Consider the following 26,302-nt stretch of genomic DNA (forward strand, 5'->3'; position numbering starts at 1 on the left):
AGTTAATTAATTCCACAACCAACAAATTGGATCAAAACTCTGCAGTCCTATCACATATGGTTGTGAATGGTGGTGGACAATTAAACAACTAAAAGGAGGAGGCATCGCAAACATTATAGGCAGAATTTAGCCCTTGGCTAGCCCGACCCTGCTGCCGAAACGGGGCCCACTGCCATTTTGAGTGGGCGGTCCAATTAAGGTCTGCCCAGTGGCCTGCCCGACAGGAAGCGCTATGCGCTTCCTGTTCCAGGGCGGGGAGGGAATCCCCAACTGTCAAAGTGCGCTCTTTTGCACATGCGCATGAAAGAGCACACTGCTCCCTGAGGCAAAGTCCTGTCTCAGGGAGTTTAGCTAAAGGTAAGTAAAGTCAAAAAATAGAGACATTTTAAAATTAACATGTCCCCCTCATGTGACAATGTCACACGAAATAGGACATGTTGATAACAAACTCATAAAATTTATTAAATTTTTACACAACGGTAATGAAACTTCATCCCGCCAGTGGATGAAGTTTCATTAATAATCTACAGGCCGCTGGGGCTCCTGGCCTGCCCGCCAGCCTTAAGGTTGGCCGAGCAGGGCATTTAACTATCTTACTAAGTCATCAATGGCCTTAATTGGCCATTGACAGGTCGGCCAGCAGACAGCTGATTTCGCTGTCCGCCCGCCTTCCTTAAGATTTAAATGGCCCGGGATGACGTCGGGGATTCCTCCCGACAGCATCCCGCGTCATTTTCCCCTTGGCGAGCGGGCCCCGCCCCCAAATCACCGAGGGGAAAATCCTGGCCTATCATCCTGAATGATGGCGGAGCACAGCATGTCAGCGTGAAATACAAGATTGAAGCATTTGCAACTATCTTCAGCCAGAAGAGCTGAGTGGATGATCCATCTCAGTCTCCTGCTGAGGTTCTCACCATCACAGAAGTAAATCTTCAGCAAATTTGATTCACTCCATGTGATAAGAAGAAACAGTTGAGTGCACTGGATACAGCAAAGGCTATGGACTGGAATAATATTGCAGCTGTAGTACTGCAGACTGCTGCTCCAGAACCAGCCGTGCCCATAGCCAAGTTGTTCCAAATTAGCTACAAATGTTGACATCTACCCATCAAAGTGAAAAATTGCCCAGATATGTCTTGTCCATAAAAAGCAGGATAAATTCAATCTGCACAGTTACTAACCGATCTGTTCACTCTCAACCATCAGATAATGATGGAAGATGTCATCGACAGTGCTATCAAGTGGCAGTTGATCACCAATAACCTACTCACTGAAGCTCAGCTTGGGTTCCGTCAGGCTAACTTAAGTCTAGACCTCATTACAGCCATGGTCCAAACATGGGCAAAAAAGCTGAATTCAAGAGGTGTGGTAAGAGTGACTGCACTCGACATTGAGGCAGCATCTGACCGATTGTGGAACCAAAAAGCACACGTAACATTGAAGTCATTGGGAATCTAGGGAAAAGCTTTTTATTGGCTGAGTCATAACTGGCATGAAGGAAGATGGATGTGTTTGTTGGAGGCCAATCACCTCAGTCCCAAGATATCACTGTAGGGTTTTCTGAGGGTACAGTCCTTGGGCAAACCATCAATAGCCTTCACTTCATCAAAGTTAGAAATGGGGATGTTCACTGACGATAGCACAGCATTGAATTTCATTCTCAATTCCTCAAAACTGAAGCAGACCATGTCTGCTGCTGCAAAACCTAGATTACATTCAGGCTTGGGCTGCTAAGTGGCAAGTAACATCTGGGCCAATCAAGTAGCAGCAATAACCATCTCAAATGAGAAAGTCAAACACCTTGCCTTGACATTCAAATTCCTCCACCATCAACATCGTGGAGTCGCCATTGACCAGAAATGTTACTGGACCAGCCTCAAATATTGTGGCTACAAGAATAGGCCAGAGGTAGGGCATTTTGTGACAAGTGACTCACCTTGTGAAAACCTTTTCACCACCTACAGGTCACAAGTCAGGAGTGTGATGGAATACTTGCCTGGAATGGTGCAGCTCCAACAATACTTAAGCAGCTCAGAGCCATCCAAGACAAAGAGGTGTGCTTGATTGACTTCCCATTCAGTAGCGTAAGCATTCAATCCTTCCTTCACCGGCACAGTGGCAGCAATGTGCATCATCAACAAGATGCACTGCAACAACTCACCAAAACTTCTTTAATAGCATCTTCCAAACTCAAAAGCTCTATCATTATAGAAGAGAAGGGCAGCAGGTGCATGGACAGATGCATCTGTGACAGGTAGGATGAGGTAAAATGTTTTTTTCTCTTGTTGGTTCTCTCACGACGCAGTTTGCAGTTACGCCATTCAGGACTTGACCATCTTGGTCAGTAGTGGTGCTACCAAGTCACACACACTGCCTTGGAAATATGTCACCGATTGTTTGTTGTTGCTAAGTCAAAATCCTGGATCTCCCTGCCTAACAGCACTGTGGAAGTAGATACACCATACAGACTGCAGCAGTTCAATAAGGCTGCTCACCAAGAATAATTAGGAATGGCAATAAATGCTGGCCTTGCCAGCAACACTCATGTCCTTCGAAAAAATAAATTTCAAAAAAGCATTTTGTAAACATACTGTGAAATTGACAATTAAGCTGATCTAAATAAAGTGTGTCATATTACAGTTTCTAATCATTAAAGGATCTGCACACATAACAATATAGATTCATAGTGTATCCCCACCTGCTTCCAATGTAAGTCTTGGCTGACTTCAAAGTTGGGAAAATAAAATGCTGCCAACTGGAAATGGCGCAACCTTGGGGCACTTTTCCCACTTCTCACATTTTGTTCTCACTGGACGGGAGGGGTGGGGTGGGTGGGAGGAGGGGTTCAAATCAACCACCATTTGGACCGAAGCAGGAATCCAGTTCATCATCATCTTAACTTCCCAATCATATTATATAACCTGTCTTCAAGTCATTCATGCATCTGTTCTGTATTACTCAAATAGTTGCACAGCAGGTTTACAAAGCCTATCTGTTCTCATAGTAGTCAGAAGGACTCAACCATTGAAATTAAAATATATATGTACATTTAATTATTTCTTAACCAAACCAGGCCACCAACTTCTTGGTTTTATCCTGTGTAGTCCCTCTCCTTTGATATGGCAACACCAAATCAATCTTTCATCCTTTAATGAAACAGATCATGTAAAATAATAAAATCTTCAGCATATTTTCTCCTCCTCCATGTCTCATGGCCCAGGTTTATGGTTTACAGGCAGCAGGGAAAGAAATTCAGTCTGTGCTGTATTAAAGGGACCAATATTAAACATATGTCAATTCTCCACTCTCTCAGATTATACAAAACCTGCATATTTAAATGAAAAAGGAAAGGAAACATCCAAGATGATCAGCATATTAAACTGGATTAAATCTCAACAGATCTGACAGTTTCTGAAATGAGTACCACCTAGAACCAGCGTAAATATGTTTAAAATGTGTATCTGAAGCAAAAAATACATGTTCCCAAGTCTGAAAATAGAGCATTACCAAGAAATTGTCTCAAAATCAATGGACTTTCTTTTCACTGGCAAAGGTGGTGTAAGAAATGGTCAAAAGAAGTATCACTGAGGACATCTGGGATGTGAAATTATCTCATGGTGCACTTACACATCAATCTAAGTTAACTTTCATGTCCATTGCTAAGGAAGAAAACTACTACAGCAACCATTTATTCCATGCAAGATTATTTAAATTTCAGAAGTGTACTTGCACTCATTTATTATCCAATATACTCGTCTTCACCCATATAGCTATAAATAGCTCTTAGGCCATAAAGGGGAGGGAGATATAAATGGGTGGCTGAGGTGGGGATGGGTATCTTTCCCTATTTTTTTCTCACTCATTATTATTTGTTTACTTACTTTGCCTAAGATTTGCATATCTATGAATCATCACCATCTAAAGCAAGGGTATCTACTTCATGAGCCCCAGGAGTCTCAGGCAAAGATGTGGCATTCTCACAATCAGCACACAAGCAGATGTTGGTGCAAGGTAGTTTGATGCAAAGACAAGGACACCGTCCTTGTGCACACTGTCTTTTTCATGACCAATGTCCAAGTTCCATTATACTTGCTGGTCCAGGAGGGAGTGTCATTATTAAAGTGCATCATTTTCTAGTTTCCAGCCATAGTCCTTTACTTGTGTATTGTAGATTAGTAATGGACCCGCTGTATATGCTTGTACAATGAATCTTTGTTTGGTGGCAAGCACTTCTCTGCATAATTTCCAGTCCTGAACATTTGGCCTCTGGTCTAGTTCACAACTCTACATCCAACCTGCACACAGAGTTCACAAGTGTATGCTTTTAGTTCTTCACATAGAGGCTACGAAACAACAAATGATGGCCCTAACTTTTCAAATGTTGCACAGTGCTCTTTGCTGGCGATCATGACATTCACCTTCCCCATTCCATACAGAGCACTCACTGAATCGCATCCTGAAAAACAGTGAATCCCAATGGGATCAGCACACAGATCTCTACCAGAGTGATCAAATATGTGATGAAAATCAATTGTATACATTGTTTCCTCTTTCTATGTGAAAATCATGTTTAGCATCAACATCCTTGCAGAATGCCAAGAACAGTACAAAGACATCAGTGTCAGGAATGTTCATGATGACACGCTCACTGGAACTAGCTGCAAATGCACAAGGAAGCAGTAGTCATATGTCAGCTTCTTGGTCAGAGAACACCGTTGGGCTTGGTACCACCTCCAGATCTGTTACGCTGTCATTCTGCTGAAAAGCACGACGCTCATCTCCATGTCCAGCAAAGAGTGTTATATCATTAATGATCTGTCTTGCAGAATTGCACCATCTTTCATAGAGGGACTGGAGTAAATCTTCCTTGTTGTCATTGCAAGACAAAAATTTTGTTCAATGCTTTGGAATTTTATAGTCAGGAGTGAAATTTTTCAGTGATTTGCGTTCCTCCAGCTGATCTCTGTCTCTTTTCACCATTCTTGACGCTGTTGGTTTTGTATCTGTACGGAGCAAAGTGGATCACTTGGCTATCCATCTTTGCTTGTCTCACAAGAATTCCCAGTATTTGGTCAGCAAGCTGTTCAAATGTTGATTGTAATTTCATGACTTGGATCAATGCTATAACATCCCATACCCATGTTGTACCACTTGGGATCACATCAATGCATGGGGTTGACTGATGTCTCAAGAAAGTGCAAGAGCTTTTCTTTGTTTTGCTGAGGGATCAATCATGATTAGCTAGGGACAATGGTAATGTTCCCAATGTATGAACCAGCATCTCACTGGTGTCCGCTTTTTTCACTGCTTCAACAACTAATAGTCTGGCAAATAAGTTTTGATCTACTTTAAGAGTAATCTCGCTACCTTTTACTGTGGTTACTGTACATTTTCCTGGGTCCTCAAAAGTCGTCAGTTACATCTTCTTGACAGGATCATGAAAGCTGACATTTTGCGGTTATAGTCACTTCTGACAAAAAGTCACGAATACTCCCTCTCCCTTGGCCTCTGGAAGATCCTTAACTAAGATCCCTAACTGGTATAACTTGGCCTGATGTCAACTGATCTGTCTCCAAGGAGGGATCAAAAGGATTAACTGGGTATTATAGAGGAGACATCAATAAAGCCCTTCAGGAATAGCAAACCATCTGCAGTATCAGCATACATAAGTGAAAATATGTTTTTTTGCTTGTGAAAGCCTTGTCTACAGAAATTTGTGTAGAATTTTATGGGGAGGGAGGGGTATAAACTAAAAGTGAGTCCTGAACTCCAGCTCAGAACTGACTATCTTATGATGTGTTCAAAAACAGGATGATTTTTATTGTAGAAATTCTTGGAGAGAAAGGACCATTTTCAATGACACTACTCCAGTTGCTCTTCTGGAAAAGGTCCAGCAGAGAAGAGTTGCTATATCTGCGGAAGAATGAAACCCTCTTTGTGTGTGCAAATGTGGATCAGGAATGGCAGTATTGGTGGATAGAGTCAATACTGTCTTCTATACCTATAGTTCATGGAGCAGATAAGGAATACACTCTCTACCTCTACAGCCTCTGCCTCTCCACCTCCCTCTTTGCCTTTAAGACTACCTTTAAAGCCATGTTTTTGGCACCCCTCTTAATATCTCCTTCTTTGGCTCAACATTCATTTTTCACTACAATTCCCTAACAGGCTGTAGTGTTTTTACATGTTAAATGTATGATATAAATGTAGGTTCTTGTTAAGGAATTGTTTGCTAACTCCAATTAAATAAAAAATTAAATTAAATATATCTTCATATTATGCATGTCACAAGCATTATGTCCCAAACATAGCAAGCACTTCCATAATCACTTCTCAGACCAAAATCTCCTATTCCCTGCAGCTTGAACTTTGTAGCTGGCACAGAGAAATGCCTCTAATATCACACCAAACTATTAATTGCTGTGACAACAAGTCAAAATCTCACCAAAGATAATTGCACATTGTGTGGTCCTCCTATCATACTAAATGAGATAACAATATGTATGATAATAAAGGCGGTGATGATTTGGCAGCTCTTGCTGTTTATGGGGCTATTATATTGTGGACAGGACAATAGGACTGATCACACAGGGGCACATTTGCAGATTTCAGTACAAATTCCATCAATCAATTGATACATTGGTATTCCAAGATAACAATTCCCTGAACCACTTCTTCTGCCAAGATCTCAAGCTGCTTATCCAGCTGAACAATTTCCTCCTCTGGGGAGTGAAATTATGTACTATGTATAACCGGAGTAGGTCATTTTTGGCAGCTTTTAAGAATTATAGAGCATTATGTGCTCCAACCTCTCCAAACAGCAGAATCTTCATTCTCCCAAAATTAGAATGGATACATGAACTTAATTGTATCCATTCTCTACCTCTGTCCAAGGCTTCTCAATAGGACTATTCACCAGGGCGCCAATGAATAGCCTTGGTTCACGGGTAACCATCTATCCAGTCTGTCTGCTCCTTTAAAATGGTGGCATGATGGGCTGCTGCAAAATGATGGTATTGTGGCTGCTACCAGGATATCAGACAAGGCTGTCCCACTTGATGGACACCATTTTCACATTGATGGAATAAAAACTGCTCCGGGATGGTCCTTCTTATCTGGACTCAAGGCGCAGTACTTGGTTACCAGACAGTCTATAATCATACCTGATACTACATCTAAACAGGTTGCAGGGTGGCATGTTGCTCCTGGGCATGGTGTTCCAATCTCTCTCTCTCTTTCCCTCTCAAGAGAGAGTCTAACACATGACTAACTGATGTCAGTGGTAAATCATCATCATACATTAACATATCCCATGTGTGAATCCTTTATACTACAAACATATTTTCTATTCACTCATATCTTGAAGTTGTTGTCAGATGGTCTAGAAATTGGTTTACATCTATGTGAACTGGGTGTAGGGATTGATTCCTGCGTCTCAGACCTCATTGCAACCAGACGTCTGCTGCAATAAATGCAGCAAAGTAATGCTCCAAAAATACAAATACTAAAAGAAAAAGGAGGAATCAGTCTTCTTGTTTCAATAAACTTTAAGCTGTACTCTCTTGTGTAAAATTGTGTCACTCTCATTACAAATGTCAAGTCTTGACAGTTTTGGGGGCAATTCAGTTGTTTGAGCAAATCATGAGGGTTATGTACTTCTCTTCATAACAGGCTTTTGGCTAATCTTAAGGCCTGCCTAGGATCATTCTCTACCTTTAAGTGAAATCATTTTGAAATATTTGGATCCATTTGGGACCACACCCTCTCAGTCCTTATAAATTAGGCAACATCAGGGCCTTATTGCTGCACCTACACTACTACATTTGATACACCACATAAACAATTCGCTTCCTTCCACAGCACCATAGTATAAAAATATGCAGAGAGCAACGGAAAGAACAAATCTATATGTTGTGCAATACCATCCTTCATTATCATTCAGCTGTGAGTATTGAGCTCAAAGAGTGACCAACATATAGAATCATTTCACAGCCAATGGATCAGATCTAAGCTCTGCAGTCCTGCCACATCTAGTCATGAATGGTGGTGGACAATTAAACAACTCACTGGTGGAGGACACTCCACAAATATCCCCATCCTCAATGATGGGGGAGCCCAGCACAGCAGTGCAAAAGACAAGACTGAAGGATTTGCTACCACCTTCAGCCAGGTGATCCATCCCGGCCTCCTCCTGAGGTCCCCAGCATCACCGATGCCAGTCTTCAGACAATTCAATTCACTCCATGTGATATCAAGAAATGGCTGAAGGCACTGAATATAGCAAAGGTTATGGGCCATGAGAACATTCCGGCAATAATACTGAAGACGTATACTCCAGGATGAGTTGCACCCTTAGCCAAGCTGTTCCAGTACACCTACAACACTGCCACCTATCCGGCAATGTGGAAAATATGTCCTGTACACAAAAAACAGGACAAATCTAACCTGGCCAATTACCACTCTATCAGTCTACACTTTCGATCATCAACAATGTGATGGGAGAGGTCTTCAACAATGCTATCAAGTGGCATTTAATTAGCAATAACCTGCTCACTGACACTCAGTTTGGGTTCTGCCAGGGCTACTCAGCTCCTGACCTCATTACACCTTGGTTCAAACATGGACAAAAGAGTTGAACTGAAGCAGCCCATGCTAATATGCAGCAAGACTTGGACAACATTCAGGCTTGAGCTGATAAAGTGGCAAGTAACATTCGCGCCACACAAGTGTGGGGCAATGACAATCTCCAACAAGAGAGAGTTCAACCATCTCCCCTTAACATTCAATGGCATTACCATTGCCAAATCCATTATCAACATCCTTACCATTGACCAGAAACTGAAATGGACCAGTCATATAAACACTGTGGCTATAAGAGCAGGTCAGAGGCTGGGAACTCTGCAGAAAGTAATTCACCTCCTGACTCCCCAAAGTTTGTCCACCGTCTACAAGGCACAAGTCAGGAGTGTGATGGAATACTCTCCACTTGCCTGGATGAGTGCAGCTCCAACAACACTCAAGAAGCTTGACACCATCCGGGACAAAGGAGCCCACTTCACTGGAACCTCAGCCACCACATTTAACATCTACTCCCTCCACCACTGAAGCACAGTGGCAGCAATGTGTACCATCTACAAGAAGCACTGTAGCAACTCACCAAGGCTCCTTTGACAGCATCTTCCAAACACATGACTACTACCATCTAGAAGGACAAGGGCAGCAGATACATGGGAACACCACACATGGAAGTTCCTCACCAAGACACTCATCATCCTGACTTGAAAATATATCGCCGTTCCTTCACTGTCGCTGGGTCAAAATCTTGGAATTCCCTCCCTGACAGCACTGTGGGTGTTCCTACACCACATGGACTGTAGCAGCTTGTCACCACCCTCTCAAGGGTAATGAGGGATGGGTAATAAAACTGCTGCCCTAGCCAGAGACAAACACATGCCGTGAAAGAATTTTTAAAAATAACCCTACAGGAACAGCAGTGTAGGTGTAAACCTGGAGTCTTTTAGGAATAATTGTTTAGACATGGGTAAATAAGATGGGCTTCATCCCTACTTAACTAGTGAAGGCCACTCTAAATGAAATAAAATTTTGAACGTTTTAGCTCTGATTCGTCAAATCACTTTATATTTCATTGTTTACTTCAAATACTTAGCCATGTTAAAAATAAACAATGTTATAATTTGTTATTGTAATGCTTCTTTTAATTCTCATATACATATAAAAATGAATCTTTTGTAAAGCTGGAGTAAAAACATCATCCAATTAAATTGAATGAAAAGCTATTTTGGGCAGTTATTATTCATTTGGCTTGTTGCTCATAGTGGGATGTGGCACCTGTGGATTTGCACCCGAGCACATACCTGGACAGCAGCAGCTTGCCACGAAGTTGCAGATCAGCAGCACAGTCATCTGACAAGCAGTTTCTTTCAAAAACAGTCTGTAAAATGAAGAAGAACTTAAGGGTCAGTCAGGCTACATACTGAGAGTAATGTGTTGCACTGATTGGAATTGTGCTGAAACGTGAAAATCATTGCTTTAGAAGAATAAAATAAACCATACATTCTGATTATATTTCGTCTTTAAGGCAGTCCTAATTTTCACCTCTTTGCCCCAATTTCCTCTCCCCCTCACATCTCAGCTTTTAGTGCTGTAGAAGTGTAAAATGTTTTGTTTAAAAACAGGTTTTGCCATCGGCAGTCAACAATTTCAAATGCACTGACCTATCAATTAATCATGTTTTTTCAGCCAATCCAATCTTATCATTAATTCATCCTTTTCTTCTCACTCTAGCTGCAATCTTGCCCAGACTACTTTACCCTTCTCTCTAGTCATGCATGGCCTTATCCAGTCTTCCATTTAGAAGAGGTTAAATATCTAATTTAATAGATTAGAATAGTGGAATTCACAATTAGGGATGTACATGACATTGTAGTCAAACACTTTTGCTTTTATATTATTGAGTAGGCTCTTTTAGATTGAATATATTTGTACATAGAGGCCTGTAGGATAAACAGCAGAGCCAGTATCAAAATTAATTTTTAAACTGAATATAATTTTGCAGGGCATTTGGCGAGGAGAGTAATCCATGTAACTATGGTGTTCTGGTAATTTTGCAGTCTCTCAGCCAATTTACTGAGCAAAATAAGTAATCCTAAAACCAGCACTTTATTCAGTTATGGGTTTCTAGAACTCTATGTAATTAAAATGAGATGGTGCTTGCAACTGAAATATGTTGGCTCACTCTTCGCAAAATATTAGCAATGCCTTTTTTTTGCTTGTTGCAGATCACATGGAAACATGTAACAACTCCAATATGCCTGAACAAGATGGGATTTTCATTTTAAATATTCTGAAATTATAGGCGGCATTTTAACCTGTCAGGTTGGGTCGATTTCTGTGCAGGTGGCAAGTAAAACATCTGAAATTGCCAGTGTGTTGGGAGGCGGGCAGGCACACGTCAACTTCAACCTTTAGCCCAAGCACGTTCTTCAGTGTGCAGGAAAGTACCGCGAGACATGCAGCTCTGTCATTCAAACGTATTCATTAACCGATAGCTGCTGTTTTAACCCATGGTTCTGACTTCTGTGCACATGGGTTTCCCATGTTTCATGGAACTTGCCAGGAAAAACAAGGTGAAAGAACAGCAGGAATTGATGGGGTTGAGAAAGCAAATAGGCAAGAACACTCTAAATACTAAGATGTGTCACCTGCTTCCTTGCTGAAGTGAAAAGCTTTTGCTCACCAAATTAGTTCTGAGTGTGTTCACTGCTTTGGATGTAATTTCCAATACTTTGAGGTCATTTCACTACGTTGAACCAGGTGGGCACACATTGCCAGGGCAGATGAGGACACTACTGTGCTTACTTTCTTTGCCTCCATCTCCTTCCAGGGAGATATCTGTTGAATCTCACGATCTGCTGCCCAGAAGTGCATTTCACAGGTGAGGATGCCACGTTTGCAAAGATGCGCTTCTCTACTGATTGTTACGGACAAGGGACAAATGATATATTTTCTCCCTTTTATCCCCACCTCTCAACTAACTGCAACAAGGTGTGTTTTAAATACGTGTTGTGACTTACAAGAACAGACACAAGACAGGTTTTCTCTTAGGTTTAAGTTAAAAGAATTAACATTTATTTTCTCAACACCCAAAATGTAAATGCAATAGCACTCACTCACTCGCTTACAGGAGTCCTTCACACATAAGAAAAGCTGGTTAAAAAGATGTAGCATGCACTTAGTAACATTGGGCAGGATTTCCCGGTCGGCGAGCGGGGGACACCCGCTCGCTGACGCGGGATGACGTCGGGCGGAACTCCTGATGTCACCCCGCTTCATTTCAATTTTCAGGTTGGTGGGGGCTCAGCCGAATCAGCTGTGTGCCCGCCGACCTGTCAATAGCCTATTGGTTGGCGGGCAGGCCGGGAGCCCTGGCGGGCTTCAGAAAAAGCATGAAAACTCATCCACAGGTGGGATGAAGTTTCATGTCGGCTCTTAAAAATTTAATAAAAACGTAACTAAAAATGATGGACATGTCCCAACTCATGTGAGAGTGTCACATGAGGGGACATGTCAGGGAAATTTCATTTTTCTATTTTTAACATTTTTAAATGTGGAGCTGATCTCCCTGAGGCAGCACTTGGCCTCAGGGAGATGAGTGTGCTCTTTTGCGCGCATGCGCAAAAGAATGCACTCTCGGCTCAGGGAATCCCCCCCTGCCGTCACAGGGAGCGCAACTGGCCCGCCCACGTAAAATGGCAGCACGCCCCCGATCAGGGGCACTGACCAGAAGCGCACCTCCATGCATCCGCTCCTGAACTTCCCCACCGACGGGGGGAAATTCTGCCCATTGACTTTTTGGACTCTTTCAGAAATCTATCAGCTCTTGAGATGGTAGTTGGAAACATTGCAGACATGAGGGTTCTCTTGTGGTTCATTAAAGGCAATAGAGGCTGGAAGTTTCTGGCAATGAATTTACAGTGGCTTACCTCTGGCAAGAACAGATTTATGGCTTTTTTCCTGTCAAAGTGCTAGTTGAATCTCTGTAGTGAAGATATAATCTGCAGGTAAAGAACTCTACCTGTGGGTGATTTTCTGGGAAGGGTTCTTCCTTTTTCTGAATGAGATGTATTCTCTCTGCAGTCTTTGTATCCCAGACTGATTGACCCAGGTCAACTCAAGATGTAAATTATTAAGGTGTCACTTACCAAAAGCTAGTTTCTGTCAAGTGACCACAGTATCAGTGTTTCCATTGTCTACTCAAATAGTTTGATAGGCTAAGTAATTGTCACGAAATGGGGAATGTTTGATATCCCATCAACATTTCTGTTGTGAATAGCCTCCAAATATCTTTATTTGCATTTCCATCTCCATGAGGCTGGCAAGTCTATGGAGAGGAGCAGTCATCAGTACCTGGAAGGTCATTTGCATTTTAAGCGACTTCCCAGAGGCATGCCCAGACATGAGTCAGTCTCTGTGTCTATACAGTGTCCATCCTGTCAAGGTAAATTGTCCATTTCCGTTCTGCTTTTAAAAGTAAAGTCAATTTTCTATATAAATCTATGAGCAAATTATACATGATAAAGCCAGTCAGGATAAGTAAGCGCTCAAACTGCTCTACTGGCTTCTCACAGGTCCAGGGAGTTGTCGATTGCACAGATGTGACAATCAAGGACCCACTCCACCTCCACAAATCAACCAGGAGTCTTCATTGACCGAAAGGGATTCCACCCTATCAGACTCCGAAGAAGAGTCATATGGATTCGAAACTTTAACTCTGTTTCTTTCTCCAAATGCTGCCAGACCTGCTGAGATTTTCCAGCATTTTCTGTTTTTATTCCACCCTATCAGTGTTCAGCTGGTCTATAACCACGGAAAGAATACCAGTCATTTCTGTGCAAGATTCCTAGGGAGTTGCACGTTTCATTCAACTACACCAGTCACATCTCCTTGAGATATTCACACTCCGAAGCAGAGTTAGCAGATGGCTCCTTGGAGACAAGGGCTATCCTCTAAAGATGTGGCTGATGACACCTGTACAGAGCCCAAGCACTGACGCAGGGAAGTTACAACTGAAGCTATAGGAGTGCCAGAGTTGTTACTGAACAAACAATCAGTCTGCTAAAGACACAGTTCAGGTCCCTGGACGAATCAGGAGTGCCCTTCAGCATGCAGCAGCCAGAATGATAATGGTCTGTTGCACCAAGATTGGAGAGACCAGCGCTCTCTGATGGAGTCTCTCCACTGCTGGACTAATTTCCAACTCCAGCTCACCAGTGATGTGTGATTCACCATCTGAAAACCCATGTATCTGCCTTGCCAGCATCACCATTCTGAGCTGGTGGAGAGCGCACAAGAGTCCTGTGATGATACATCCTTACAGTGAGTGAGCTCTGGAGGAGTCTTTGTTCTCCTCATACACCACCTCCTGAAAGGACACTTGTAGAAGATGAAAGACAAGAATTAGAACTGAGAAGGTGAGAGGGTTCTAAGTCATCATTGTGCAGGTGGCCAAATTTCAGTGCCTGCTGACCTCAAGTCAAAATGGGTATGTAGGCCATGATGTTATATTTAATTCTGTCACCAGATAGCTGGGAGTCCACCCCCATCCCCATGCAATGGCCAGGTATGTCAAGACTCAATTATCTCCATCACCTACAGCTGTCAAGGTGGATGGAGATGACAGGAGAGCCATCTCCAGTTTTCTACCTCCACCTGGCGTTCTGTGACTCTTCTCCTGCAAGGAGAGAAAGAAGAGACATATGACTGTAAACTGTGGAATGTTTTGAGAGGACGGAAGGAGAGTCACTGTGTGGGAAGGGTGTGGAGAGTCACTGTGTGGGAAGGGTGTGATATTGCATTAAGATGAGGGTGACCATCAGTGGTGGCTGGTCTGATGGGGATGTGAGAAGGTGCCTCACCAGAGAGGGACGGTTGTACCCTGAAGGCATGTTGGTCTGAGGAGTGATGTGTAGAAGAAAGCTGGGAAAGGCACAGTGAGGGGAGCTGTACTTGAATGTGCTGTGCCACTCACCTTTCCTGCCCTGATCAGGTCACTGAACCTCATGCGACACTCAGGATCAAGGCACCACATTCCTGTTGCAGATCTCCTCTGCTTACTTTTGGAGTCTATCTTCTTTCTCACATCGGTGAGAAATAGAATCTCCTTGCAGGCTCTTCCATCTCCAGAGACTCATCAGGGAAGTATGGTGCTGCCTCATTGACCCTCCATCTATGCAGGGCTGGCTCTGCCAAAACGCATGTTTCAATTCTCATTCTCACAGGGTCCCTTTAAATAATGCAACTCAAAGAGACTGATGTGGGCAGTCAACATGCCCACCCACCCATCCTAATTGTTCAGGAAACCTGGAAGTCAGATACAAATGTAATGACTGTGTTAACAAACCACTAACACGTGCGCTGCTAAAACTTCCGAGTTCCTAACCTGCTGTCAGGTTCCCTTTCTGTGAGCAGGTCTGAAGGCTAAAATTCAGCCGTATACATTTAAAACTCCATCTTTATAATTCTAAGGCCTCACATTGTCTGGCATTGGTCATTCCCAGTTGCAATGGGTTTTCCCAGTTCTTGCTGGGGCCATTAGGTGGAGCAGCACACCCTGGCATCTGCTGTGAAAAAAACCAGCCAGACGAATCAGCAGGAAGATTAATGGAAGGGCCAGCCTTGAAGAAAGCAGTTAAAAATCTGTGGCTTAGCAAGGGCTGAAGGAAGCATTAGAAAAGCTGAAGTCTGGGCCAATCCTAAAGGAAGCAGTGGAAAAGTCCACAATTTGCCCAGCCCTCAAGGAGGCTGTGGAAAAGCTAAGAGCCATCTGTGGAAATGCTCAAAAATGATGATATCATACACTACTTCAGGCAAAGAATGTTGTTTCCAAACTTCATAAACATTCTCAGAGTGAAAACACCACTTCTCACATTCTGGCTAAATGTACCACACTAAATAACTCATTAATCACATCACTTTTGACATAATATGGCTGGTCAGCAAGAGTAGAGAAAAACAGAGCATGTTACTGAAGAAACCTCATCTGGGACATCTTTCATATAAACTTTATTTGTTCATGCTTGACTGAGACAAACCTTGTTGGCCCTTTTCACAACGATTCTTTTTTTCTCTGGTTCAAGACTTGTTTTACTGTAATAATTCAAATGTGGCAACATATCTACAATTGGTCCTCAAATCTCCAGAGAAATGAACATGAGAAGATTTCTTGTGGAGACACTCAGCAGGACATCTGAGTAATCACTGCCTTCTTGTGTTTGGGGCCATGATCCTTATTAGGGGGCAGAGTTGGCAAACAGAAGCCTGACTTAACTTACTAAAGGCTAGAAAAACCTTTTCAGCTTTCAAACAAAATAGATTCACAGGGCAGATTTCCACAAAGTGTGGTAGCGGGCAGGAAAAAGGGCAGTTTACTGCCGGCCACAATGGTGGCTTTTCGTGCCGTATTGTCCCATTCTCGGCGCGTCCCGCTTCGTTAATAATGCATTCCCAGGAAACACGCCAGATCACTGACGGGGTGGCCTCTCATTCTCCTGCTCCACTGTCACCTCAGGCCTTCAGAAATCCAGGCGCCACATTTAAAGACTGCCCCTGCACAGAGGTCTCTCTAAGGGATCAGAAGCTGCTGCAAAGTCACGGCTGCCAAAATCAGGAACATGCTGCCCCCAAGTTTAGCGATGCCTCTCTTGGGCGCCTACTGGACGCAGTGGAGGCCCGCCATGAAATACTCTACCCTGTTCTGGGTGAAGACCAGCAAGCAAGGTCACCAATCCAGCATGGGGGACAATGGCAGCAGTGGTCAGCACCAATGCCCTGCAAAAGAGGACAGCCACCCAGTGGCGAAAGAGGATGAATGATCTCCTCCATTCTGCCAGGGTAAGTCACTCTTCTCATCACTCTCAATTCACATACTCACAAACCCATCACACCTCCACAGGGTCCTCACTCACTGCCAGGTTCAGGGGACATCACCATTCACTCCCTCATTCACACCCTTATCTGCCCTGCGGATCATGTCCTCATCCCATCCATGGTACCACTAACCACCCACACATGCCAGGCATCCTTATCATCTGGCCTGGGAGGCATCCTGCTTACACTCTCTCCATCTGTATTCATGCAGGACAAGCTGGCACACAAGTGGAAGAGGTCACAGACTGGTGGAGGAATGCCTGATATCAAGGTTCTCACAGACTTTGAATATAGAGCCACCCAGCTGGCTGGCGATGATCTGGTCCGTTCCTGTGCTGATAGTGAGGTGGGCAGTGATCAACCAAGTGAGGATCCAGCACTGCAACATCCATCAGACAACCAGGCTGTGAGTCAGTTCCCCTGTTCCGCAATCCCCTGCCATGCACTAATTATTGCTCCTTGCTTTTGCAAGCACATCTGGGAAACAGGTGAGGGGGTCCATGACCCAGGTCCTCGACTCAAGCCCCAAAGGTAGAAGAATCTGATGACACCCTTATTGAAGACTCATCACAAGTGCTCACCCACGCCCTCCATCAGCGCAGACACACATCTCGATGGGACCTGGTTTTAGAGTAGCCTTGGGGTCACAATCTGGTGAGCACATTGCACTGTCTCATTCACAGCAGGCAGCAGCAGTGACTTCCCAGGTTTTCGGCATTCGGAGGACTGCTGGAGACTAGAAATCTACCAAGTCCAAGTCAGATGAGGAGCCTCTGGAGTTGGTCATACCTCAGCTGCTGGAGCTGCAAAGGGCAAGCTCGGGAACATCAAGAAGGGATGTCCACTGTGCTCCTCAGATTGCAAGGCATGATGGAGGGGTCCATCCGCCTCTGGGCTGAGGTGATAGCACCGGCATGCCAATGCACTGAAGTCAACACTGGTAGGATGGCGGCCGCATGGAGACCTTGGCCCAGACATCGCTCCTGCACTGCTGCATGGGCTGACGCCGTCGGTGGCCGCCAGCAGTGTCAATACAAGAGGGGTGTGGGGCAGCTCGATCTCACTCCAGGTGCCCCTTCCCCTCAAGAAGTCAGCCAGGGGCCTTCGGGCACCCATAGAGAGAATCAGCAGGTGCACACTGTGGGGCCATCCATCCAGATGACTCCCGGAGTGTCTGGCCCATCCGAATCCCATCTTCCTGTGGTCCCCTGCAGCTCCAGCTCAACAGGCTGAGGAGGGTGCACCTGGCCCACAGCAGGACCCCGAAAACCACCAGGGGCCCTCCAGGTTTCGGCCCTCCAGATGATGCCCACCAAGATAATCACAGGCAGGCTTTAGCGGCCAGCAGGCTGCTTCCACCTCCACTGTGAATGCACAGAGTGCGGTTTATAAGATTGGTGAACTACAGGCACAGGTTGGCAAATGGAATTATGATATTATTCCAAATCAGAGACCTGGGTCAAAGAAGGGCAGGACTGGGCGTTAAATATTCCTGGCAACAAGGTGTTTAGGAGAGACAGGAAAGGAAGATAAGTGGTTAAGAATATTAAGAAGATGTAGTTGCACACCCTGGGCACAGGTGTTAATCACTTATACGTAATGTTCACTATTGTCAATAAACTCCCAAGAATGTCTCCTTGCCTATGGCTCCTTGTTCTGATGAGCAGTGTTCCTGTCACTCAGATATGAAACCCTGGTTCCTGCACAAAATAAAGTCAGGTGTCTCAGTCCAGGGCTTCTTCCCTGTGCAGTGTGTAACCTTCAGACCAAAATGATGGTCTGGTTTCACACTCACTGGACACATTACCGATGCCTGCATCTCGATGGTGCTTGTCATTGTTGCCAGAATGTCATGGGCAGGCGTCACAGAGTTCCATCATTCTCTCAGTGTGCTCTCAGCATCTTTGAGGTGGGTTAAAGGCAAAATACTGTGGATGCTGAAAATCTGAAACTAAAACAAAAAATGCTGGAAAAACTCATCAGGTCTGACAGCATCTGTGGAGAGAAAGACAGAGTTAACGTTTTGAGTCTGTTAACAGAGCTCTGCAGCCCTGCAGTTTTCAGAGCTCTGAAGAAGAGTCATCCAGACATTAACTGTCTTTCGCCCAGGTGGGCTGGCCCCCATCTCTTCAGCATCTGTGACTGGTGACAGTGTGTTTCTGAAAGGGTCAGGTGCTGAAGGCGGGCAAAGGGTCAGGTTCATTTAAAGTTTCATGGCTGCCTCTCCATAATATGACCCTGATCACAGAGCGCAAGTGAGCTGCCCTCAGCCAGATAGGAGTCAGACATTCACAGAGACTATGTGAAGATCTATGGAGTGTCCTCACTGCATGTTGTCATCATCCTCCTGGAATCAAGCAACTATTAGGGCCTCCGCTGTGTCTCCATGACGTGAGCCTGAGCACTGAGGGTATGTGTGCTACCATCAGCCACACGAGTCAAGGTTCTCAGGTGCAAGGTGAGGATGTCAGGACTGTCCTCACTGCATCTTGTCATCATCTTCCACAAATCTTGCGACTATGAGGGCCTCCCAGGCGCGCCTGCCTCAACTACCAGTGCAATGGCCTCATCGCTGGCATCCTCGCCTTCCAGAACCTCATCACCATCATTCCCTTCAACGTCCTCCTCATTGGAAGAGACGTGCTGCTCTTTCATCTTCTCCTCAGCCAGGTCCTCCCCCGATTGCAGTGCACAGCATGCAGCGAGCGACGATGATGCACCACACTGTCTGGGGCCTGTATTGTAGTGCTCCACTGGACCTGTCGAGGTACCGGAACCTCATTTTCAAAATGCCTATCATTTGCTCCACCAAAGTCTAGGTCATGGCTTGAGCCTCGTTATACCGTTGCTCTGCTGCAGTTTGAGGCCGCTGCACTTGTCCCTGAGGAGCCAGCACTGCAACCTCTCTGGATCCTGGAAGATGTCAGGGATCTGAGACCTGCTAAGGATGTAGGAGTCATGGACACTCCCTGAGAACTGAAGAATGCGTTTGTGGTGATTGCATACCAGCTGATCATTCAGCGAGTGAAAGCCCTTGCGGTTGGTGTGGTTGACTTCTTGTTACCACGGAGATCTAAGCGCCATGTGAGTGCAGTTGATGGCACCCTGCACCTGTGGGAAACCTGAGGTCTGTGCAAATCCCAGTGCTCTTGCTTCCTGGCTTTCCTGATCCTGGCCAAAATGCACAAAGTTCTGTGCCTTCACGAATATGGCATCCGTGGCTTCCTGGATATACTTGTGCATGGAGGATTACAAGATCCTGCACAGGTCACCTGTGAAGCCCTGGAAGGAGCCACTGGCATAAACATTGAGCACCGTGGTCACTTTCACGGTCACTGGCAGTGGATGCCCTCCATGTCTCCATGGTACCAAATCCTGCAGCAGGTGGCATATGTGATTGACCATGTGCCTAGACATGTGCAGTCTTCGATGACACTGGTTCTCAGTCATCTGCAGGAATGACAAGCGCCATCTATAGACCCTGGCTCTACCAAGGCACTTACGAGCAATGGCTCACTATGGATCTTCAGCTGTGTGCACAGCAGGCCCTGCCACCCCTTCATCTTGAGGGAGGTTCTCCTCCCTCTGCTAAGCCAGGAGCCTCTGCTGTCCTCTTCTTCTCTTCTCCCTGTAAACCATGTGACATACCACTAAATCACCAGGCTCCATGATTTTGACATTCTCCTCCTTCAGGATCAAAGAGAGAGACGCATGGGTTAGCATGTGTGTCCTAAGAATCTCTCTTGGTTAAGTCTCAAGGCCCCTTCACGCATGCAGGAGAGCGCTGGCCACCACTTGATGGCCAATGTGTAGTGCGCTTCATGGCTGTCCGAAACCCCATCCACCTCCGCCCTACTCCACTTGACCGATTGGCGGCAGCTTCGGCCACTGGGCTGCATGCTATGCTTTCAGCTCAGACGCAGGTGTTCTCCTAACCCGCAATGCAAGGCTGCGCTGTTAGCTTGAACCATAATGGATACTGGTCCAAACCTTAATAAAGATATTGCAAGGGGCTGTTATCGCCTCATCCAGTGACTGCTCCATGGCCACCTTTATCCAACTTTCCTAGTTGGCCAATTGTTCTGGTGCCCCCTAAAATGAACATTAATTTGCAGTCTGTGCTCAAGGGTTGAAAAGTTCTGGAGCATTTGGTGGCACATTCATGCTTTTGCATTGCTTGAGTGGGCAGAAAAGCTTTAGGGGCCTTACTCCAAGCAGGTAATGGAGCTGAATGGTCTCAGCTGCGGGAAGAATGCTCACTTTTGACAAGCTTTTCCAATTTCGTGGCCACTTCCTTCACCCCCCACCACCCCACCATGTGCTTGTTACTTCCTTCAGTCTGTGCTGCCCTGCCCTGCACCCCCATGGCCTAACCCACACTGGAGTCCTTCCACCAGCACCACACTGAAAGCCAGCCGGAAAAATGCGACTTGTCTGTGCTCCTCCCTGAACGCACTTCCTTGATGGCTTACAGGCGATGCTCGCGAGGGCTGTGTAAGGTTGTGTGCACTCACCTCTGAGTTCCCCTCAAAGTTTAGGTCGCCAGGTGAATGTCTCTTATGTACAGGTGTGAAACATGTCGATGTGCAATCATGCCGATGTAACTGGATGATCTACTATGGGCTGATGATTCAGGCGAACAGGACTTAGAATTAGATGCAAATGCGGCGGCTGGAAACGCAGCCTACAACTGATGGGTGGAGCGAACCATCGCAAACTGGTTTCACAACGGGATAAAACCAATTTTTGGTCTTTTCGCCATATTGCTCCCCCCACAGCCCGCCATGACGCCCAATGTTAACGGGGCCGGAAAAGTCCTGCCATAGAATCATTATCATGACTGCACATTCAGCCCAATGTGTCCAATTATTGTGGAGCAATCCAATCAGTCCTATTCTCCCCTCCAACCCCATAGCCCTATAAGTTTACTTTTCTCAAGTATCCATCCAATTTCCTTTTGAAATCATTCACCATCTCCACTTCTACCACCCTTGTAGGCAGAGTTCCCCAGGCCATCACCGCTTGTATTATAAAAAAAAAGTTCTTCCTCAATTCCACCTGCATCTCTTGCTCAAAACCTTCCATCTGTGTCACCTGCCATCCTATCCACCTGTCACCTTACTCACTTACCACCCTCCCCACCTGCCACCATATCTATCAATCTCAATTTTGAAATTTTCAACTAGCCTAGCTTCAAAAGTTTTTTGGGGGAGAAATTTTCAGATTTTCACTACCTTTTGCGTGAATAAGTGCTTCCTGATATCAGCCCTAAATAAACTAGCTCTAATATAGATGAAACATCAAACATTGGCTCTAGTTGGCTGTGCAACAGCAGGCGAGTTTCCTCGTCTTTACTTGTAATTTCCACTTGCACTATCATACCTGGTGGTGCTCAAGGAGTCTGTCTGTCTCAGCCAATCCCCTAATGCCCAGGATTGGTTCAGAATTTTTATGTAGCTTCTCCTGCTCTGAAATTTTGCAATTCCAATTATGTTGTATTGTAGAGCAGGGCTGGATAACTGTGTCCAGACTGCAGGAAAGTCAAGTCAAGTACTGGAAATTTAATCAGCCAACATCCTCATTAGTCTATTGCTTGTGTAGTGTTCAATTGTTTTCTGTACAATTATGTATATCTGTCACTATTGATGCTCACTGTGCTTGATTTGTTAAGCCTGAGCGTGGACTCGGAGAAAAATAAGCAAACTGTAGAAACTGCTGGAAGCCAGAGTTGAGGCATGGAGTAGGCATTTTACAGTACAGTAAATAAAACCTGCTAGGAAGATAGAAACTAGTGTCATCTCTATACAGATTTGAGATATAAAATGTACAACAAAATGGCTACGAGGATGATGGGAAAAAGTGTAAATTCACCAACTCCTGCACCTTTTAATTCTTCACTGGAGATCCCACACCGTGGGATCAATGGATTTTAGGGTTCAAGACCTACTTGCTCACTACAGGGATGGATAGTCCGGATGTAGCAGTGATCCTCAAGAAGGCAATGCTCGTTCATTGTCTCTGAATAGAAGGCCAGTGAATATTCCAGCAGCTCACAGAAGACACGTCTACATTTGATACAGCGGTAAGCGCTCTCAAAAAATACTTTGGGCCAAAGTGTGATGATTGAATGATATACATCCTGCCAGAGGTGGCATGGAAATTATGAACTCCTTAAACAATAAGCGACAGTGTTGCGGCAATTGGCTTCTACATGTAAATTTGGCACACTAACGAATGAACAAATTTGTGACCAATTAATTAGAAAGACTTCAATTAACCACAAATTAGGGAATGTCTCCTCATGGAGGATGATGCACTGGAAATGTCCATGACCGCAGTTCAAATTGAATCCATCATGTTAGATTCAGAGGTTACACAGAAATATACCCCCAGATTCAGTGTTGCAGACACAGTTTGTCCAACCAGCTCAAGTGCAAAGAGACCACAGCAGTCTCATCAACATGGGCCTAAATTGTCGGGGTGCTCATCGATTCACAATATGCCACATCCAGCTGGTGGGAAATGTATAACTCATGCTTAAAGTGGAACTACTTTGCAAAGTTGTATAGGTCAAAGAAGAAGACGACCTCATTAGTTTGACACGTGGCGGAATCTCTTCTGGAGACTGAGGTATAGCATGTGCATACCATCACAGATGGTAAGGCACCGGGTCATTTTAAGGATTGCTCAGTCCAGATCACGGGCATTTCTATGTCGCTTCTCATCAATGTTGGCACAAAAGTTTATATTCTAAGTGACAAACTCTGCTATTGATACTTTCCACAACTTTCTCTCACTCCTGCGACTGATACTCTTCAAGTTTATTACTTGACTGGTTTTGGGAGCGATCACCTTTCCAGTCCGCTACAAAAACGTCACCGTGGACAGGTTCACATTCTATGCAAAGGCAAAAGCCTTACGGAGGTAAACATTTCTGATAGGCATGGATTCAAACCTGAGGACCCCAAAAGCACACATTAACTTGATTGATAATGCAGACTATACACACCGATATCCTTCCATGTTTACTTGATTTGCAGAGATTAAGGGATACTCTCTGGCTCCTCATGTTGACACATCAATTCTGCCAGTTATTCAAAACTCGAGGTGGTCACCTGAGATTGACTTTCTAGGGTACAGAGTGACAGCAGCTGGAGCAAAGCCTACGCACGAGCCATTCATATGCTTCTGATGTGATGTTCCTCTGTACTATCAACTTTTATCATAAATTCATTCCTAAGTATGCAAAGATCATGGAGCCTCTCCGGAAGCAACTGCGTAAAGATGCACAATGGAAATGGACAATCGCACAGCAAACAGCATTTGATACACTAAAGGTGAAGATAGCATCTCTGCTACTCCTCACCATTTTAACCCACATGCAAGAATGTATGGTACAACAGATGCAACAGGAAATGCAATTGGAGCTGTACTCTCACAGTACATTGAAAGAAGCAAATGACCAATTCTTTATGCATCACATCCGTTGTCAGAAACTGAAGGCTAATACTCTCCTGGAGAGTAGGAAGCACCAACCTGCATTCAAGCTCATGAATATTGACACATGTCTCTATGGTAGAAAGTTCACTGTCCAAGATCTCTAAGGGCAGAATTTTTAGGTCGGCATGTGGACGCTCGCTTGACATCATCCCACGCTCGTGCGATATTTCAGTGGGCGGGTGCACGCAAAGGTTGGAAGCACACCCGCCGACAATTAAAGTTGTTAAAGTTCCAATTGTCCCCGATTTTCATGGTCCATCTAACCTTATGGTTGGCGGACGGATGAACCTGCCAGGCAGACTTTGCATTTTTGATGAAACCTCATCCAAGGGCAGGATGAGGTTTCCATTATTCAATAAAAAAATAAAAATATATGGACAGAATTTTCATCATGTATATGTTCAGGTAACTGATTGTGATGCATAGACATTTTTTTCCGGATTTTAAAGCCTTTATTTATTGGTTTCAAAGTCTTCAGCTCCCTGAGGCAGCTCTCTGCCTTCAGGGAGCTTTCATTCAGCTCTCGCCCGTGCCTATGTCAGCACCTGCCCTCCTTCGCCCCCATCCCGGCAGTGCTGAGCATTTCAGCATGCGCTTCACACTGGCTGGCCATTAATTGATCGCGGGCGGTGGTCCGTTCCCGGCTGCTCTCGGCCCGCCAATCACGCCCACATGCCAACTCAAAAATCCTGCCCTAAGTGTTGACTAGATTATTAGCCACCTGGGGTCAAAATACTTCTTCAAAGAGCTCTTCTTGAGGGCTGTTTTTTGGTTTTCAGGGGCTCCGTTTCCATTCTCGCTAACTCCTTTATTAGGTGATGTAGTCATTACCTTCTGTTTTTGTGTTGACATGTGGGTCATTCAGACTCACACAGAAGCAGATTAAGAAGAATTCATCAATCTCCTCAAAAATCATCACACCTCCATTAAGCTTCAAGCCACAACACAGGAGGAAAGTATTAATTTCCTAGACATGACAGTATTTATATTGACAAGAAAACAACAGGCAACATTTTTTTTTTCAGAATAACTAACACACGCTTCTACACACAAAAAGCCATCACTGTAAACATACCCTCTGTATTGTCTTTGTACATGCACAAACATGGAAGATTTTAACCAGGAGTTACTACTCTTTCTACTGCTTTACAGATCTTAATCTCCGATTTCAATTTAACAATTAATCTAACATTGATATTGATCTCACATCAATTGCAGTTTGCAGAAGAGAGTTCCAAACTTCTACCACCCTTTGTGTGAGAAAGTGTTTCCTAATTTCACCCCTGAAAGATCTGGTTCTCATTTTTAGATTATGCTCCCTAGTCCTAGGCTGCCCTAAATTAATTGGTCATTTACCTCATTACATTTTCTTCATTCCAACAATGACTACACTTCCAAAGTATTTCATTGACTGTAAAGCACTTTGGGGTGTCCTAAGGTCATAAAAAGCACTATATAAATGCAGGTCATTCAATACTATAGGCAAAATGGTTGCATGTTTGTCTCTAATACAGTCACTGCCTCTCAAGTAATTCAAAGTATGTGAAACTCTTTGAGATGTAAGCATACATAAATGCGAATCTTTCTTATGAAATAAAACAGTTCAGTATTAAATTATCAAATTAACAGTGTTCATTACAACTACATATTTTTTCTGTACAGTAGCTCTAAACTTTTGCAGCCTTAAGCTAGAAATGCCACATACATTTGCAAGGAACTGATTACCTCAGTGACTTCAAGTTTTCCTGGCTCCCTGGCTGAGTATTCCTTTGTTGATAGGTATAAAACTGTTCTCTCTTGTTCACAGCCTCTCCCAAGCGCAGCCCCCTCTTCCCACAACCTTTCCCCATTGCACCCTCTCCCACCGCCACCAATCCAGTGCTCAGCCATGACGTGCAGCCATTCACCTTCCCATTGTTTGCTGCTCCTCTAATCACAGGCCATTATTCTCCTGTGTTTGCTGCTGATAAGCTCACTAGAAACAACCTGTGATTGGAGGAGCAACTACTCACAGATTTTGTCACTTCCATGTACAGGGGCGACTTTCTAGTACAGATATGATAGGCTGAATGGCCTCCTTCTGCACTGTTAACAATTCTGTGATTCTGTGACTTTTCTCTCATTGGTTGCCACTGTGATTGAATTTTCCTGGAGGTTTTGAAGGCTTTCAAAAGGTGAATTTTCCCACCGCCCCTCTGTATTTTGAACCCTATTAGCCATGCAGGATCTAGTCTTCAACCTCAATGTATGTACAGGTGATCAGATCGTCTCATCAGTACAACTTTGAGCTTGAGTACCACACAGGTTCATGCAATTAAGTAGCTGACATGCTTAGCTGTACTACTACTATCGCAGA

The 26,302-nt window shown here is 44.5% G+C and overlaps 1 protein-coding gene across 1 annotated transcript in view; it reads right to left on the reverse strand.

Annotated features, from left to right (window-relative positions):
* Positions 1 to 26,302, reverse strand: part of itga9 (integrin, alpha 9) — a 574,702-nt gene that overhangs the window by 215,459 nt on the left and 332,941 nt on the right. The window contains exon 17 of the mRNA XM_078540091.1: positions 9,876 to 9,952. Within this exon, the coding sequence (XP_078396217.1) occupies positions 9,876 to 9,952 (77 nt within the window). The remainder of the gene's footprint in view (positions 1 to 9,875; positions 9,953 to 26,302) is intronic.

This window comes from Cetorhinus maximus, chromosome 4, assembly GCF_964194155.1.
Source record: "Cetorhinus maximus chromosome 4, sCetMax3.hap1.1, whole genome shotgun sequence".
Lineage (NCBI taxonomy): Eukaryota > Metazoa > Chordata > Chondrichthyes > Lamniformes > Cetorhinidae > Cetorhinus > Cetorhinus maximus.